Source organism: Sebastes umbrosus, chromosome 20 (assembly GCF_015220745.1).
Source record: "Sebastes umbrosus isolate fSebUmb1 chromosome 20, fSebUmb1.pri, whole genome shotgun sequence".
Lineage (NCBI taxonomy): Eukaryota > Metazoa > Chordata > Actinopteri > Perciformes > Sebastidae > Sebastes > Sebastes umbrosus.
Genome location: NC_051288.1, coordinates 20,013,828 through 20,029,172, shown reverse-complemented (window position 1 = coordinate 20,029,172; position 15,345 = coordinate 20,013,828). Strand labels below are relative to the sequence as shown.

General features: G+C 42.2%; 1 protein-coding gene across 2 annotated transcripts; it reads left to right on the top strand.

Annotated features, from left to right (window-relative positions):
* Positions 1-5,990: 5,990 nt before the first annotated feature.
* LOC119479492 (NACHT, LRR and PYD domains-containing protein 3-like) lies at positions 5,991-13,048 on the top strand. 2 transcript variants are annotated; one of them, XM_037755151.1, is made up of 10 exons: positions 5,991-6,048; positions 6,160-6,326; positions 6,957-7,097; positions 7,177-7,248; positions 7,349-9,128; positions 9,886-10,047; positions 10,157-10,330; positions 10,466-10,633; positions 11,447-11,493; positions 11,586-13,048. In XM_037755151.1, exons 2-10 carry the CDS (start codon positions 6,281-6,283, stop codon positions 12,104-12,106), a joined length of 3,111 nt encoding a protein of 1,036 aa, XP_037611079.1. In that variant the 5' UTR covers positions 5,991-6,048; positions 6,160-6,280; the 3' UTR covers positions 12,107-13,048. The 2 variants fall into 2 exon arrangements, with proteins under 2 accessions (XP_037611079.1, XP_037611078.1); XM_037755150.1 differs by lacking the exon at positions 5,991-6,048 and having other exon boundaries at positions 6,114-6,326.
* The last annotated feature ends 2,297 nt before the right edge of the window (positions 13,049-15,345 follow it).

Sequence of the window (15,345 nt, the reverse complement as noted above, 5' to 3'; positions counted from 1 at the left end):
TTCTATTAATTCTGTACACATTATATATTTTTTTATTTACACACTGAACACCCGTCAGTGCGGAGATTTGCAAACATCGACCGATGTCCATTTATCCGCTGTCGTCGTGTGCTCATTTCTGTCTGCTGGAGATTGCTTCTTTTAAATACAATTTTGGACATCAGAACGTCTGATTAATATAAAGTCTGCAGCACTACAAATCATCCAGAAACTAATCATAAGGAGGATTTCACGTCGCTTTTAATGCTGAGATTTCTTTTTTTTCCCTCCATTTTATTTTGCGTCTGGCCTCTTTTCTCCGTGCTGCATAGACTTTGTAATAATGAACGATTCCTCTCGTAGGTTGAAATGCACATCTGGTTCATCGGTGACCAAACATCTGAGCCAGATGTTTGCATGAATAAAGAAAACTCAACTGAAGCGGATTTAAAGCTGCAGTGGGTAGAAATGGAGCAAATATGATTACAAAAAAAGTATTTTTTTATAAAACGGTCACTATATCCTGACAGTAGTGCATGAGACAGGTAATCTGAAAAAAGATCATGTGCCTCTGTGTCCTCCGGTGCTCCTAATGGCATCTGCAAGATTTCACAGACCGGAGGAAAACAACCAATCAGAGCCGAGCTGGAGCCTTGCCGTCTCTGAGCAGCTGTCAATCACTCGTGAACTCTGATCAAACGGTCAAACTAGGCAGCGCTGATCAAATATGAATCAATATTCTGTTACTGTAATGTCTATTTCTATCCTCAAATGTTTTCAGAAACATCTTGTAGTGTACTGTTTATCTGTAAAATGAGAAAGTTTGTGACCCGGCAGCCATGTTGAGATCAGTTGAGGAAATACCAAGCACCGCCCAACAGGCGGAGCACAGCCAATAGGAACGCTCTCTCTCTGAAATGACCTGTGATTGGCCAAAGTCTAGATAGGCTAGATTTTTTAAAGCCTGTAAACAGAGCCATGAGGAGGTGCAGAAGTCTACTTTTCTCTCAGAACACTTGAATTACAATATGCTGAAAGGTTATTATGGAATTTTTGCCCAATGAAGCCAAAAATATACTGCTTACCCCCACTTTAAGGTGTGTTCAGACGCGGCATGAATACGTATGAAGTCATTGGAAAGACGTGTGTGGCCTTGAAAAGGCGCAAATTTGTCCAAGGAAGAGCGATCTGAGATGAAGAAGCATCGGTGCTAAAAATGTATCCTGGGGCTTTATGAGTCTACTTTGAATAAACAGACTGCACAAATGGTCGAGCAGTCAACGAATGGCGCAAGGGAGATCTCTCCATGGCATTATGGATACGAGGAGTGATTATAGCGACCAATAACTCTTTCAACGTACATATGGCATGTTGTATTGTTTTCAGACAGACTTGAACCTATCTCTTAATCTCTTGAATTTGCTCCAGAACTCAGAACGCACTGCCGGATCCACGGCTACTTCCACAAGCACTGATAAATGTGTCCAACCATGTGGGAAACCTCCAGTTCAGAGTCTTGGAGAAGATGTTAAGCATTGTAAAACACAGTAAGTTTTGGGGCACATAAGCTCTGAATGAATTCATATTTCGCCTCTGGTCAGGAAACTCACCACTGAAGTGTTTTTGTTTTGTACTTCTGTTTCATCTCCAGCCCCTGTAGTTCGCACATCTGCACGCAATGTTCCCTTTATAAATCACAATACACCTGGAAATGTGCGCACGTGGATCCGCCTCATATTCCGTCCACTACACGCCCAAATTCAACCATAAATGGTCGATGCAAAGCACCTCATGAATGTTTCTGCATGTGAATGAGCCTGTTGTTGATCAGTGGGTCTTTAAGGTGAATCACGGCGACTACCGAGAGGAAGACAGAGAAAAGGAGTTTTTCTGACACACAGATCGAGGTGCTTGTAGGTGAGGAGATCTCTGAACACGTTTTCCCTCCTGATTCTGTCATTCACGTCTTGTAGTCCTCAGTGCCAGTATAATCCACCAGCACCATGCAGCATGTTACCAGTGCCACTGCTGTGTTTACAGTTTTTCTCAATTGTTTACACACAAATACTGGTACTTGACACACAATGACCACAACATGTAACTCATGCACCAACCCCCTGAACCAATTCTGCTAAACTACAAGCACAATTCCTGCTTTACACTCAAATTGCAGTTCTAAAACACACTTTTTTCAAAACACTACACACAATTCTCTGCATTTGGCACAATTTTCATGAAGAAAATCTCGTTTTCACAAGGAACACACTGTCATTCAAAATTCTAAAGCCAATTGCCCTACTATGCACACTGACTCATCACATGGACAAACACCTGTCACACAGTGTTACAATTAGCAATCAGAGCTTTAGCATAGAAGGGCAAACATTGCTTGTGATGTGGATGAGGTGCTGTGGCCAGACCGAAACAGAAGAGAGGATGCAGCATAGTTTTTTTTACTGTAACTGTATACAGTAAATTCCTCTGTTGTTTTGTATGTAGACCACTGTATGTGCAACTTTGTGTTGGTTGGGATGTACACTGTGTACATTGTTTTTGTGGGGAAAATAAAATATATTTGTTACCGTGTATTTGTGTGTTCTGAGTATAAAAACAATATTCTAAAATATTTTACAACACACTTATGTATGTACTGTCTGTAGTAAGTGTAACTGAACAAAAAAAAGGCCTAAGTCATCATGATGAATGGAGAAGAAGTGTTTTCCATTCATCATAGTGTTTTACATTGAGCACATCAGTGTTCAACTGGTTCTTATAAATGTCTATTCATATGATGGTTTGTGTGTGTCATTTGAAAACAAAATACCATTTTGAGAAGAAATAACATTGTTTTGAATGTAAAGTTTCATTTTGCAGGAGAATTGAGGGGTTTTGCCCATTGTGTGTGTGTTTTTTGATTTGTGTGTAGAGTTCTGAGAGTATGAGGCATGCTTTCAGAAAATGTGTGTAAACAATCGAGAAAAACTGTAAATCTTTACAGGAGTCAGTCCCTATCCATTCACAACTTGCTAAAATGATCAAGACAATCAGTAATATCCCCCCCGCCCCTACGCTGGATATCGTTAGAAAAGGGAAGTTAGACAGGAGAACACTATTTATTATTTATTTATTTATTTAAGTTATTATGGCAAACTTCATTAGGATTAGGACTGACAATGATAATGAGGATATGGAGAGTACCGATTTTGTGGGAGCTGTCACTGGTTTTATTTCCCCACTTTGTTTATTTACACTCTCCATACTGGTGGAGATGTGCCTGGTGGAGGTGACTGGAGGAGGCAGATGTGTGTGGCGCACTGGAGACAGTCTGATAGTTGCATATAGCTGTTTTCATTTTGTCTATGTATACTGTATCTGTCCCTATCTAATAAACCATAAATAAATTAATAAGTCATGTCATGTTCACTGCAGCGATTTATCAGACAACAACTTTATGAAAACTAATATGGTACTTGGTGATATATGCTGCACTATTAGAAAATATTATTACAGTTTTTCTCGATTGTTTACACATTTTCTGAAAGCATGCCTCATACTCTCAGAACTCTACACACAAATCAAAAAACACACACACAATGGGCAAAACCCCTCAATTCTCCTGCAAAATGAAACTTTACATTCAAATCAATGTTATTTCTTCTCAAAATGGTATTTTGTTTTCAAATGACACACACACACCATCATATGAATAGACATTTATAAGAACCAGTTGAACACTGATGTGCTCAATGTAAAACACTATGATGAATGGAAAACACTTCTTCTCCATTCATCATAATGACTTAGGCCTTTTTTTTGTTCAGTGTTACACTTACTACAGACAGTACATACATAAGTGTGTTGTAAAATATTTTAGAATATTGTTTTTATACTCAGAACACACAAATACACGGTAACAAATATATTTTATTTTCCCCACAAAAACAATGTACACAGTGTACATCCCAACCAACACAAAGTTGCACATACAGTGGAAAAAAAAAAAACTATGCTGCATCCTCTCTTCTGTTTCGGTCTGGCCACAGCACCTCATCCACATCACAAGCAATGTTTGCCCTTTTATGCTAAAGCTCTGATTGCTAATTGTAACACTGTGTGACAGGTGTTTGCCCATGTGATGAGTCAGTGTGCATAGTAGGGCAATTGACTATAGAATTTTGAATGACAGTGTGTTCCTTGTGAAAACGAGATTTTCTTCATGAAAATTGTGCCAAATGCAGAGAATTGTGTGTAGTGTTTTGAAAAAAGTGTGTTTTAGAACTGCAATTTGAGTGTAAAGCAGGAATTGTGCTTGTAGTTTAGCAGAATTGGTTCAGGGGGTTGGTGCATGAGTTACATGTTGTGGTCATTGTGTGTCAAGTACCAGTATTTGTGTGTAAACAATTGAGAAAAACTGTAAAACTATTGGCGCTACAGCTGACTGCAAGTGTCGGTAGTCCGACCCTCTCCTCTGAGCTCCGGTGATGGAGGGACCGTGATGGTGACACAGCGCTGATGAGATATTGAGCTGAATTTGATTTGAGATTTGAGTTGGCTGATATATTTTACATTTGTAAGGTGCTTATGGAATAGTTATGGCTCACTAGCACAAAGAACACTGCTGTTTTGAATGTTTATGATAAAGTGGATATAAGTATGAAGTGAAGTTAAATGTGTGAGAGGCATCATTATACGTATAATGACATTTAATGTCTACAGTCTGGCTTCAATTCACCACCTCACCACCTGCGTCTCCAGTTTCCTCTACCTCGGTGCCTCCATAATGTGCGTACGCACGGGTCAAAGTTTCCGTACCGGTGCGCACATTCTCCCGTCAAGTTTGTTTTTATAGATCACAACTGTTGCGTGGGAAGTGGCGTACGCACATTTCAGGCCCCGTATTGTGCGTACGCACCGTTTATACATGAGGCCCCTGGGCTGTGAGGGCTTTGACTCAGGAAAACACTCCTGGGAGGTGGAGGTAGGAAATCAACCCGGATGGATACTGGGAGTCGCTGAAGAGGCCCAAGACAGGAAGAAGGAGATGTGGTCGACTCCACAAAATGGACGCTATACTATTACGAAAAGCAACAGAGGGTATACAGATGTCAAGAGCAATTTACTACTGGAGAGACCCAACAGGATCAGAATAGAGCTAGACTACGAAAACGGCACAGTGTCATTCCATGACGCTGATAACAACACATCCATGCTGACCTATGAGGAGAGATTTACTCAGAAGCTGTATCCATATTTTGCTTTTGTTGAAACTAATGATAATGAGGGTTATGACGATGGTGAGGAGATACAAATCAATAAAGGGGAAGCAAATAGCAGTGGAGGCCAGATAGAGATCTGTGAGTCAGAGGTTTCTCTCACAGTGACATATTTGCAGAAAATGGCTGCTTCAGATTCAGTAACATAGGCCTACCACATGGTCTGTTTTTCTTCATAATTATATTAATAGGTCTGAGGAAAATGTTGATATTCCCAACAGCCTCATCTCTTTCCTCTGTCATTATGCCTTTGCATTTCCTGCATTATGTTACCCACTTGCTAAATTGTTAGTCTCTGTGGCTTCTAGACACCGACAGTAATATTGCCGTTGCTTCTCACATCTTAACCACTTGAACACCAAGCATATCGTGTACACGACTTCCAATGTTGTAAACACGAGCTCACGAGTTTCATTTGAAGGCACCATTTTTTCTGAAGTAATGATTTTAAATGACTACGTTTATCTTACAATTTCTGCTTTCAGACTATTTTGTATAAATGCCAAATCATTCTGTTATGATTATTTCCAATAAAGCTGAGCAAAACATGTTGTAGCAGTTTTTCTTGTAGCTGAAATTCATTTTACAGTAAATGAAACTGTTCTGCGGTTTATTCGAGAAGCCTTTAAATAATGTGACACTATGCAGACTAGAAACACCAGTTTCCTGTTTTCTACACCATCACCCAAGAAGGAAGCAATACACGTTTTTTGTTTTTTTTTTACATCCGTACAAATAACACTGCCTGCGAGCAGCCGCTGTCACTGTGTGAGTCAGATAGTTGTTATTGAAGCGGGTGAGCGTTTCCTTTAAATCTGTTTGATTTGAATATTAACCCTGACTGAACATAGTCATCGGAAAGAATGTTTTTTAATATAGTTTGACCAATTATTTGTTCCGCTGGAAGTAAATGACTGTAGGCTGCAGGAAAGTCTCCGTCTCATGTCCAAGACCAAGAGAAACACCATTGATGAGGAGTATCAACTGACCGAAATCACGCAGGCTACGAGGGAGATGATGAGTAAAACATGGAGCAAAAGAGTGTTGCTGATAAAACAGACGAGGTCTCTCGAGGTAAGGATGTCAAATTAAGATTCTAAGGCAATGAAAGGACCCTGTACCACGATTCATGAAGTGAAAAAAGAGTGCTAAGGAAGATTTCAATTCCAAAACTGTAAATATAAAATTCAGTTGAGAAACAATTAACACGTTGATAACCTAAAAAGCACCAGAAAAATCTTAAAGAGGACCTATTATGCTCATTTTCAGGTGCATACTTGTATTTTGTTTTTTTGCTGGCTCACTCTGTTGTGATTGGTCAACCGAGCCAAACTCCTCGGACTTTGCTCTAAGTAGCTTTGTTTTGAGAAAGGCAAACTAGACGCTAGGCAGGTATTATGCAAATGTGTTACTTGGTGATATCACCACGTTACGGAAGAAAAGGTGGGACTTCAAGCAAGGTGTTTCAGGCAGTTCAGGAGCAGTGTTTCTGTGGGGGAGAGTAACTCTCTTTGGCGTGGACTTTGGGCTTTTGTAACTTTGCAGACCTTTGACATGCACAAAATAACTATATAACACACTAAAGGAAAGGGGAAAAAAGCACAAAAGTATAATAGGTCCTCTTTGATGATCATTCACTGCACTTTTTTTTGCTCCAGTTTTTTGTAACAAACTGCTGAAATTGAGTATTGTGGTTTCTTTCAGAGTCAGTTCCCTCTAATCAGGCTGAGGTTCATCATTTCCAACCCAGCTACACCGCTCAGAGTGGAGGCAACGTGGTTGCTCCCTCCATCAAGGATTCTAGCATTGGCAACATAACCATCAATATCACCTCAACGGGCCAAGGTAGATATATAGGCTAAGACGTCGTGGGAGTAGCTGAAACTGGGGTTTGGGCTCTGCTGATGTTCTTCTTCTTTTGCAGGGTCTATGGTTCCATCAAAAGAAGCATTGAACCATGACACTGCACACAGCTGCGGGTCTCTGCAGCCCCAAAGTGAGTACGACCGCGTTTAGGAACTGGACATATTGACAGCCTTGAATCTTAAAAATGAGAAAAACCCAGAATAACCTTTTGAATGCATTTCTTCCTTCAGACGATAAGATCGCAGAGAAACTGAAAGCTACTCTGAAGAGGAAGTTCGGCAACCTGCTCGAGGTGATGACGGCGGAAGGGACCAAGATACCTCTGAATAACATCTACACAGAGCTCTACATCACTGTGGGAGGAAGTGGCGAAGTCAATAAGGAGCACGAGGTGAGACAGATCGAAATGGCGTCCAGGATACATGTGGCCCAGGAGAAATCAATCCACTGCAATCAGCTCTTTGATCCGCTACGGGGACGAGACCCCGACACAAGAACTGTGATCACAAGGGGAGTCGCTGGCATCGGAAAAACCGTATCCGTCAATAAGTTCACTCTAGACTGGGCTGAGGGGGAGGCAAACACCAACCTGGCATTTGTTTTTCCTCTCTCTTTCCGAGAGCTGAATCTGATGAGAAAGAGAAAATACAGTCTGGTGGAGCTTCTCAGTGTCCTCTTCCCCGAAACAAAAGACACAGGAATCTTTACTAACTGTAGCAACAAAATGCTCTTCATCCTCGATGGTCTGGACGAGAGCCGCCTGTCTTTGGACTTCCACAAAATTGAAATATTGTCTGATGTGACGCAGACGACCACGATCGCGGTGCTTCTGATCAACCTCATCAGGAGAACACTGCTTCCTTTTGCTCTCGTTTGGATAACATCTCGCCCGGTAGCTTCGTGTCAGATACCTCTGGAGTTCGTTGATCTAATGACAGAGGTGCGAGGGTTCAACAACCCCCAGAAAGACGAGTACTTCAGGAGGAAAATCAGTGACGAGACTTTAGCGAACAGGGTGATCGCGCATGTGAAATCCTGCAGGAGTCTTCACATCATGTGTCACATACCGGTCTTCTGCTGGATGGCGACGAGTGTTCTTCAGAAGACATTGCTGACGACAGACAGTAAAGACACGCCAAAGACCCTCACTCAAATGTACATACACTACTTGTCCTTGCACGTGGAGAGCATGAAGAAGAGGCGGCCGGGGACGAAAGAGGAAAACGCCGACTGCCTGAGAGCTCACATCATGTCGCTGGGTAAACTGGCCTTCAAAGAGCTTGAGAAGGGCCACTTGATCTTTTACGAGAGCGACCTCATCCAGAATGGTATGCAAGTCACGCAGGCGTCGATGTTCTCAGGAGTCTACACGCAGATCTTCAACGAGGAGATGACACTGTGCAAGGAGAAGATGTTCTGCTTTGTGCATCTGAGCGTCCATGAGTTCTTCGCTGCGTTGTACGTCTACCTCACATTCAACAACGACAACATCAACGTCTTGGTTAAGAAGTCGTCCCCTTTGAGGTTTTTCCCGTTCAGAGATTCATCGGAGCTCATCCTCTACAAAGAAGCAGTAGAAAAGGCTGTGCGGTGCGAAAATGGACATTTTGACATCTTCTTGCGCTTTCTGTTGGGCCTGTCTCTGGAGTCCAATCAGACTCTGTTGAAACATCTAATGACCAGCAACCGAACGAACCAAAGAACAAGAACGGAGATCATTAAACACATAAAGCAGAAGATCAAGGAAAGTCGGTCCCCAGACAGATGCCTCAATCTCTTTCACTGTCTCAATGAGCTGAACGACCACTCTCTCGTGAAGGAGATTCAGAGCTACCTCCGCAAGGGCAGTCTTAACAAAGCCAAACTTTCACCTGCCCAATGGGCCACTCTGGTCTTTGTATTGCTGACATCAGAAGAAGAGCTGACTGTGTTTGAACTGAGCAACTACACCAGGTCAGAGGAAGCTCTTGCGAGGCTGCTGCCTGTCGTGAAAACAGCCCAAGTGGCAAAGTAAGTGATTTCTAAAAACAGTTAAAACATAAAGCAAGCTCTAAAAATGTTTTTGCCCCTGAAGAAAAATCAATTGAAAAACTTAAAGGTGCTCTATATGATATCCAGAGGATTAATATAGCAGCAAACAATTATTTGCAATGTAAAAATATAAAGGAGTAATGTCTACCTGAGCAGAGAATGAACCGCTGTGTGTGTTGTATTCCAAGTTTCTCCGTGCTTTGTTGACATAGCCGGGCTGGCCGTGCGTGCCTTTAACGCCTGATCGTGCATGTGAGCGTGCCCTATTGTCAATCTCAGCACTGCTCTCATAAGACGGTTACAGCTGATAACGACGCCGTTGCCGAGAAGTAGAATGGCCCTCCCTAGATTCAGTGTTTGGGTTGTCCGTTCTGGGCTACTGTAGAAACATAGCGGCCGGCTCCATGAAGAGGACCCGCTTGATATGTAGATATAAACGGCTCATTCTAAGGTAATGAAAAGGTTTCTGCCAATAGATCTCCCAAAATGTTACACACTGTTTTACCTCGAATATCAATAATTTATTCCAAATGATGTCAGTGGTAATAAATGTTAGATCGGCATGATGCTAGGTGGCTTGTTACATTTCAGTTGCCTAACATTGTTTTGCATGAGACTCCACCTACTTAGCTCATATTCCAAGTAAGCAGGGGTTAATAATATGTCTAATCTCAACAGAGGGGAACATTTCTTTATGACTTGTCTTACCTTTCTCATACTGTCTTTCCTCCTGCAGTCTAAATGCATGTAATCTCACTAAGAACTGCTGTGAAATCCTGGCGAATGAAATCAAATCATCCCAAATTCGGGAGCTGGACCTGGGTAACAACAACCTGACAGATGCTGGAATAACACTGCTCTCTGGTGGACTGAAGAGCAGCAAACTGGAGACACTCAGGTCAAAACCCAACAAGTGTCTTTCTTTTTTTCCCAAAGTCAAATAGTGTTTGTATTTAGTTTGAAGCAAGTGTTGTTTTTAACATTTTCTGTATTTTCTGTTTGTTCAGATTGAAGAGCTGCAACCTGACAAAGCACAGCGCCGTTGCCCTGGCCTCTGTTATCAGCTCAGCCTCCTGCCAGCTGAAAGTTTTGGACGTCTCTGACAATGACTTTCAGGACGCAGGAGTCAAAGAGCTCTCTGATGGACTGGGGAGTCCTCACTGTAAACTGGAAAGACTCATGTGAGTGGCCTTGAGTGAAATTCCATGCCAGATGAATTATTTAACAGCTGGATACAGTACAGAGCCAAACATGCAAATTCAGTCGTTGCGTTATGGTGATCAGTTGAATGAAATGTCTCGGTGTCTGTTTCGAAGTGTGTCCCTGTGCAGAGTGACAGAGGAAGGCTGCACTTTCCTGGCGTCTGCTTTGAACTCATCCTGTCTGAGAGAGCTCGACCTGAGCTACAACCACCCAGGAAACCGGGGCCTGCAGCTGCTGTCTGCTCTGAAGGAAGACCCAAAATGCAGCCTGCAGGAACTCAGGTAGTGGTGCTAGAGCCCGAATGATAGATTAGCTTAAAGGGACTATTTGTAACTTTCAGAAATGCTTGTTAACAGCGACACCTGTGGCCGTTAAGTCAACGAAAGTCAGCGTCGGGCTCGCGCTTGCTCGCTCTAAATATACCTGAACGAGCATCGCTCAAAACAGTGAAGCGACACACGTCAGCTAAAACCACAATATCACTCTATATTTCACCTGCTTGGCAGTAATGTTAGCTGACCAGACGAAGGTCTCTCCATGAATCAATGCTGATCCTAGTGTTGGCTTTTCCTGCTTCAGCGTCGGTGCCGGGGCTCTGAAGCAGCGGGGCTCCGCAACGAGTAACGTTATCGTCTCCCGACGAAATGAGCAGGAAGACACTGGCACCCGGTCGGACACGATAACATTTCGTCACTTCACAAGACACGGGAAACCTCTGTTGGTCTGGAGGAGCTGCAGCATTTATTTCTGCACAAACGTCCACTGTACATTCACTAGATATTCTCATAACTAAACTAACTCTCTTGCAGTGTGGAGTGAGCGCGCGTTCACTTCAAGAGGTGGAACGAGACAGCGAGATCGCGTGCGCTGTCTGAGTGAAGGCAAGCAGGCAGAGGAGCGGAGACAGCGGCCACACGCGAGCGGCCACACGCGAGCGCGCATGTGTCCCGACCCGGTACATTTATACGCTTAAAAAGTTACAAACAGTCCCTTTAATTGTCACGGATATATATTTGTATCGGCGAATGTTGATAAGTAACAAGACAGTATCGATGATACAACAGTCAGAAAACTGGTCTTCTGTTATGTTTTAGTGTGGAACAGTGTGGTGAATCCATGATTCAGCCAGGTCCAAAGAAATGTGAGTAACCAGCACTTCTCTGTTTCCTTCCAAACTAAATAAAAAAAGCATTGAGTGACTTAAAATACTGACTTGATCCGTTTCATCATCAGACACCAAAAAACTCACCCTGGACCCAAACACAGCACACAGAGACCTTTCTCTGTCCGAGGGAAACAGGAAAGCGACGCGTGGGACCGCGCAGCCGGTTCCCGATCACCCGGAGAGGTTTGGGTTCTGGACTCAGGTGTTGTGCGAGGAGGGACTGACCGGGCGCTGCTACTGGGAGACAGAATGGAGCGGGAGAGCTTTCATAGGAGTAGCCTACAGAAGGATGAGCAGGAAAGGAGAGGGTCCGGAAAGCTGGTTAGGCAAAAATGACTCTTCCTGGGGACTAAACTGCACCAAAGACGGCTACAAGAGCTGGCACAAAGGCACGATCATTACTGTAACCATCCCACCCAGCTCCAATAAAGTAGGAGTCTATCTGGACTGGTCAGCGGGGAAACTGTCCTTCTTCAGGATCTCTTGCGGCGCACTGACCCCCCTCCACACCTTTCAGACCATCTTCACTGAGCCCGTCTACCCGGGGTTTCGGCTTGGCTGGCTGGACTCCACGGTGTACTTGTGCTAGATATTACCTGGCAGTGGACATGATAATAATTCAGCACCACTATCTCTCTCCAGAAAGAGTAGCGTTTACTGTGAACAATGAAAACAATGAAAACATGTTTCATAATTTGGGAAACACTGAGGAAAAACGGTCTATACGGTGATCTAGACCAGTGGTTACCAACCTTTTTCCTTAAGGGACCCCTGACTAAGGAAGACGACCCTACAGACGACCCGACTGAGCATATTATTTACTGTGAATATTGCATAAGAGATGAGTTTCCCTGTGATTTTTAAGGAACTTTTAATACAATTCTGTACTCTCTATTTTGTATTCTTTTTTATTTAAAAAATCCTACGTACTTAATAAGCTTTATAAATTCAGGGTTTTCTTCTCTATGACGCTTGGCCATCGTTCTATCAGCTCTTTGGTTGTTTTAACTTTTATGTATTTTGTATTTTTCTAATGCAGGACGAGGCTGTCAAGCAGAGAGGGCAAGCTCATGTGTATATATATTTTTAAAGTTTATATCTCAAATAACAATCCAATCTTTAAAAATGATTTAATTTAGTTTTCTTCACAGATATGAATGAAATGCTGAGATATGAGCCAACTGTATATTTTCTAAAAAGTTGTCTTGCGACTCCCCGTGAAGCTTTGACAACCCTAGGGGTCCAGTTTTGCATGTACAGTATGTATTTGTATGTATGTGTAGCAGTGTTGAGATGTGAAAAGAAATTGCAAAGATATTGTACATTTCGTGGATGTATAATTCAGGAGTAGTTTACAATAAAAGTATTTCTATTTTCTAAAAGAATGAATGTGCGAAAGTGATGTGGAAGTGAGGTAATTCTAGGTGAACAATGGTCAAGAGTCAGGGAGGAGAAAACCCTGAATTTGTCAGGGTTTGAAATAATCCCATTAATGTGAATGATTGTTAAAAATTAAAAAAAACAATAATAATCCTGTTCCTGCAGTTATTGCGTTCACTATTTGGGTTAATTTTACAGTTTATCAGCTGTTATATTATTGTTATGCATTGAATATCCATCCATCCATTATCTGTAACTGCTTATCCTATTCAGGGTTGTGGAGGGTGGATGCTGGAGCCGATCCCAGCTGACATTGGGCAAAGGCGAGGTACACCCTGGACAGGTCGCCAGACTATCACAGGGCTGACACATAGAGACAGACAACCATTCACGCTCACATTCACACCTACGGGCAATTTAGAGTCAACAGTTAACCTGCATGTCTTTGGACTGTTGGAGGAAACCGGAGAACCCAGAGAAAACCCACGCTAACTCCACACCGCTCTGCATTGAATATAATATCCATAAAACATGTCACTTCGGGGGTCGTCAATTTACTCCATGATAGAAAAGGTCACCCTAAAGAAAACAAAGTTGGGAACAACTGATATAGACATCACTTGTACAGCAACATCAATAGAATGTATTTTGATGAAATGTAAAATAAGTATGCCTATAATTTGTGATAAAGCTTGTTTTTTTTTTTAAGAGTCAACAGAGAAGGTTGAAGTACAATGTGGAGTTTCACTTTTAACAATCATTTTATTAGCAGTCCCAAGAGGCAATGAAAAAAACAAAAATTAAATCAAAGAAAATAAAAGGAACAGAAATTAAGATTACAGTCAAGACGGTGGGCCGATCAGAGTCAGTGAACGTAAAGACGGAACAGAGGGCGACACACACACACCAAACAAACACAAAAGTTAAAAAAGGAACAGAAAGTGATGAATGAAGAAGACTGAATTTAATCTCACGGGTAGCGCGTGTATGTGTGTGTGTTGGCTGATCCCTCTGTTCCTCAGCAGAAATTCACCAGGACCGACCCCACGTTCACACACACTCTCACACACACACACCTCGCACTTACACAAACATATCAAAAAGCCAGTCAAGGCGTCTTCCTCTCTTCAGTAAAAGCCGTGATTTTATATTTAGGCTATCTGTGACAGAGAAACCAACCACCAACAAACCACAGCTGTTCAGGCAGATCTTTAAAACTGTTATTTTCTATTAATTCTGTACACATTATATATTTTTTTATTTACACACTGAACACCCGTCAGTGCAGAGATTTGCAAACATCGACCGATGTCCATTTATCCGCCGTCGTCGTGTGCTCATTTCTGTCTGCTGGAGATTGCTTCTTTTAAATACAATTTTGGACATCAGAACGTCTGATTAATATAAAGTCTGCAGCACTACAAATCATCCACAGGAACTAATCATAAGGAGGATTTCACGTCGCTTTTAATGCTGAGATTTCTTTTTTTTCCCTCCATTTTATTTTGCGTCTGGCCTCTTTTCTCCGTGCTGCATAGACTTTGAACTAATGAACGCTTCCTCTCGTAGGTTGAAATGCACATCTGGTTCATCGGTGACCAAACATCTGAGCCAGATGTTTGCATGAATAAAGAAAACTCAACTGAAGCGGATTTAAAGCTGCAGTGGGTAGAAGTGGAGCAAATATGATTAAAAAAAAAAGTATTTTTTTATAAAACGGTCACTATATCCTGACAGTAGTGCATGAGACAGGTAATCTGAAAAAAGATCATGTCCCTCTGTGTCCTCCGGTGCTCCTTATGGCATCTGCAAGATTTCACAGACCGGAGGAAATAAACCTATCAGAGCCGAGCTGGAGCCTTGCCGTCTCTGAGCAGCTGTCAATCACTCGTGAACTCCAATCAAATGGTCAAACTAGTCAGCACTGATCAAATATGAATCAATATTCTGTTACTGTAATGCCTATTTCTATCCTCAAATGTTTTCAGAAACATCTTGTAGTGTACTGTTCAGCTGTCAAATGAGAACGTTTGTGACCCGGCAGCCATGTTGAGATCAGTTGAGGAAATACCAAGCACCGCCAGGCAGAGCACAGCCAATAGGAACGCTCTCTCTCTCTGAAATGACCTGTGATTTGCCAAGATCGATTTTTTAAAGCCTGTAAACAGAGCCATGAGGAGGTGCAGAAGTCTAGTTTTCTCTCAGAACACTTGAATTACAATATGCTGAAAGGTTATTATAGATTTGTTATCCCAATGATGCCAAAAACGTTCTACCTACTGCAGCTTTAAACAAATGTACTGTAATAACACAGCAGCCATGTGGACAATGAAGCCAGATTTCACATTTCAAGATACTTGTAGAGGTAAAAAGATCATCAGACTCCAGTTAGAGCTGCCTTAAAGTCGGATGCTCACACCTGGAGACACATCAGGAAATAAGAAGTGG

Coding starts and splice junctions, on each gene's coding strand:
- LOC119479492 (XM_037755151.1), top strand. CDS start 6,281: ATGGAGCAAAAGAGTGTTGCTGATAAAACAGACGAGGTCTCTCGAG. Junction 6,327..6,956: donor AACAGACGAGGTCTCTCGAG/GTAAGGATGTCA, acceptor GGTTTCTTTCAG/AGTCAGTTCCCTCTAATCAG. Junction 10,048..10,156: donor AGCAAACTGGAGACACTCAG/GTCAAAACCCAA, acceptor CTGTTTGTTCAG/ATTGAAGAGCTGCAACCTGA.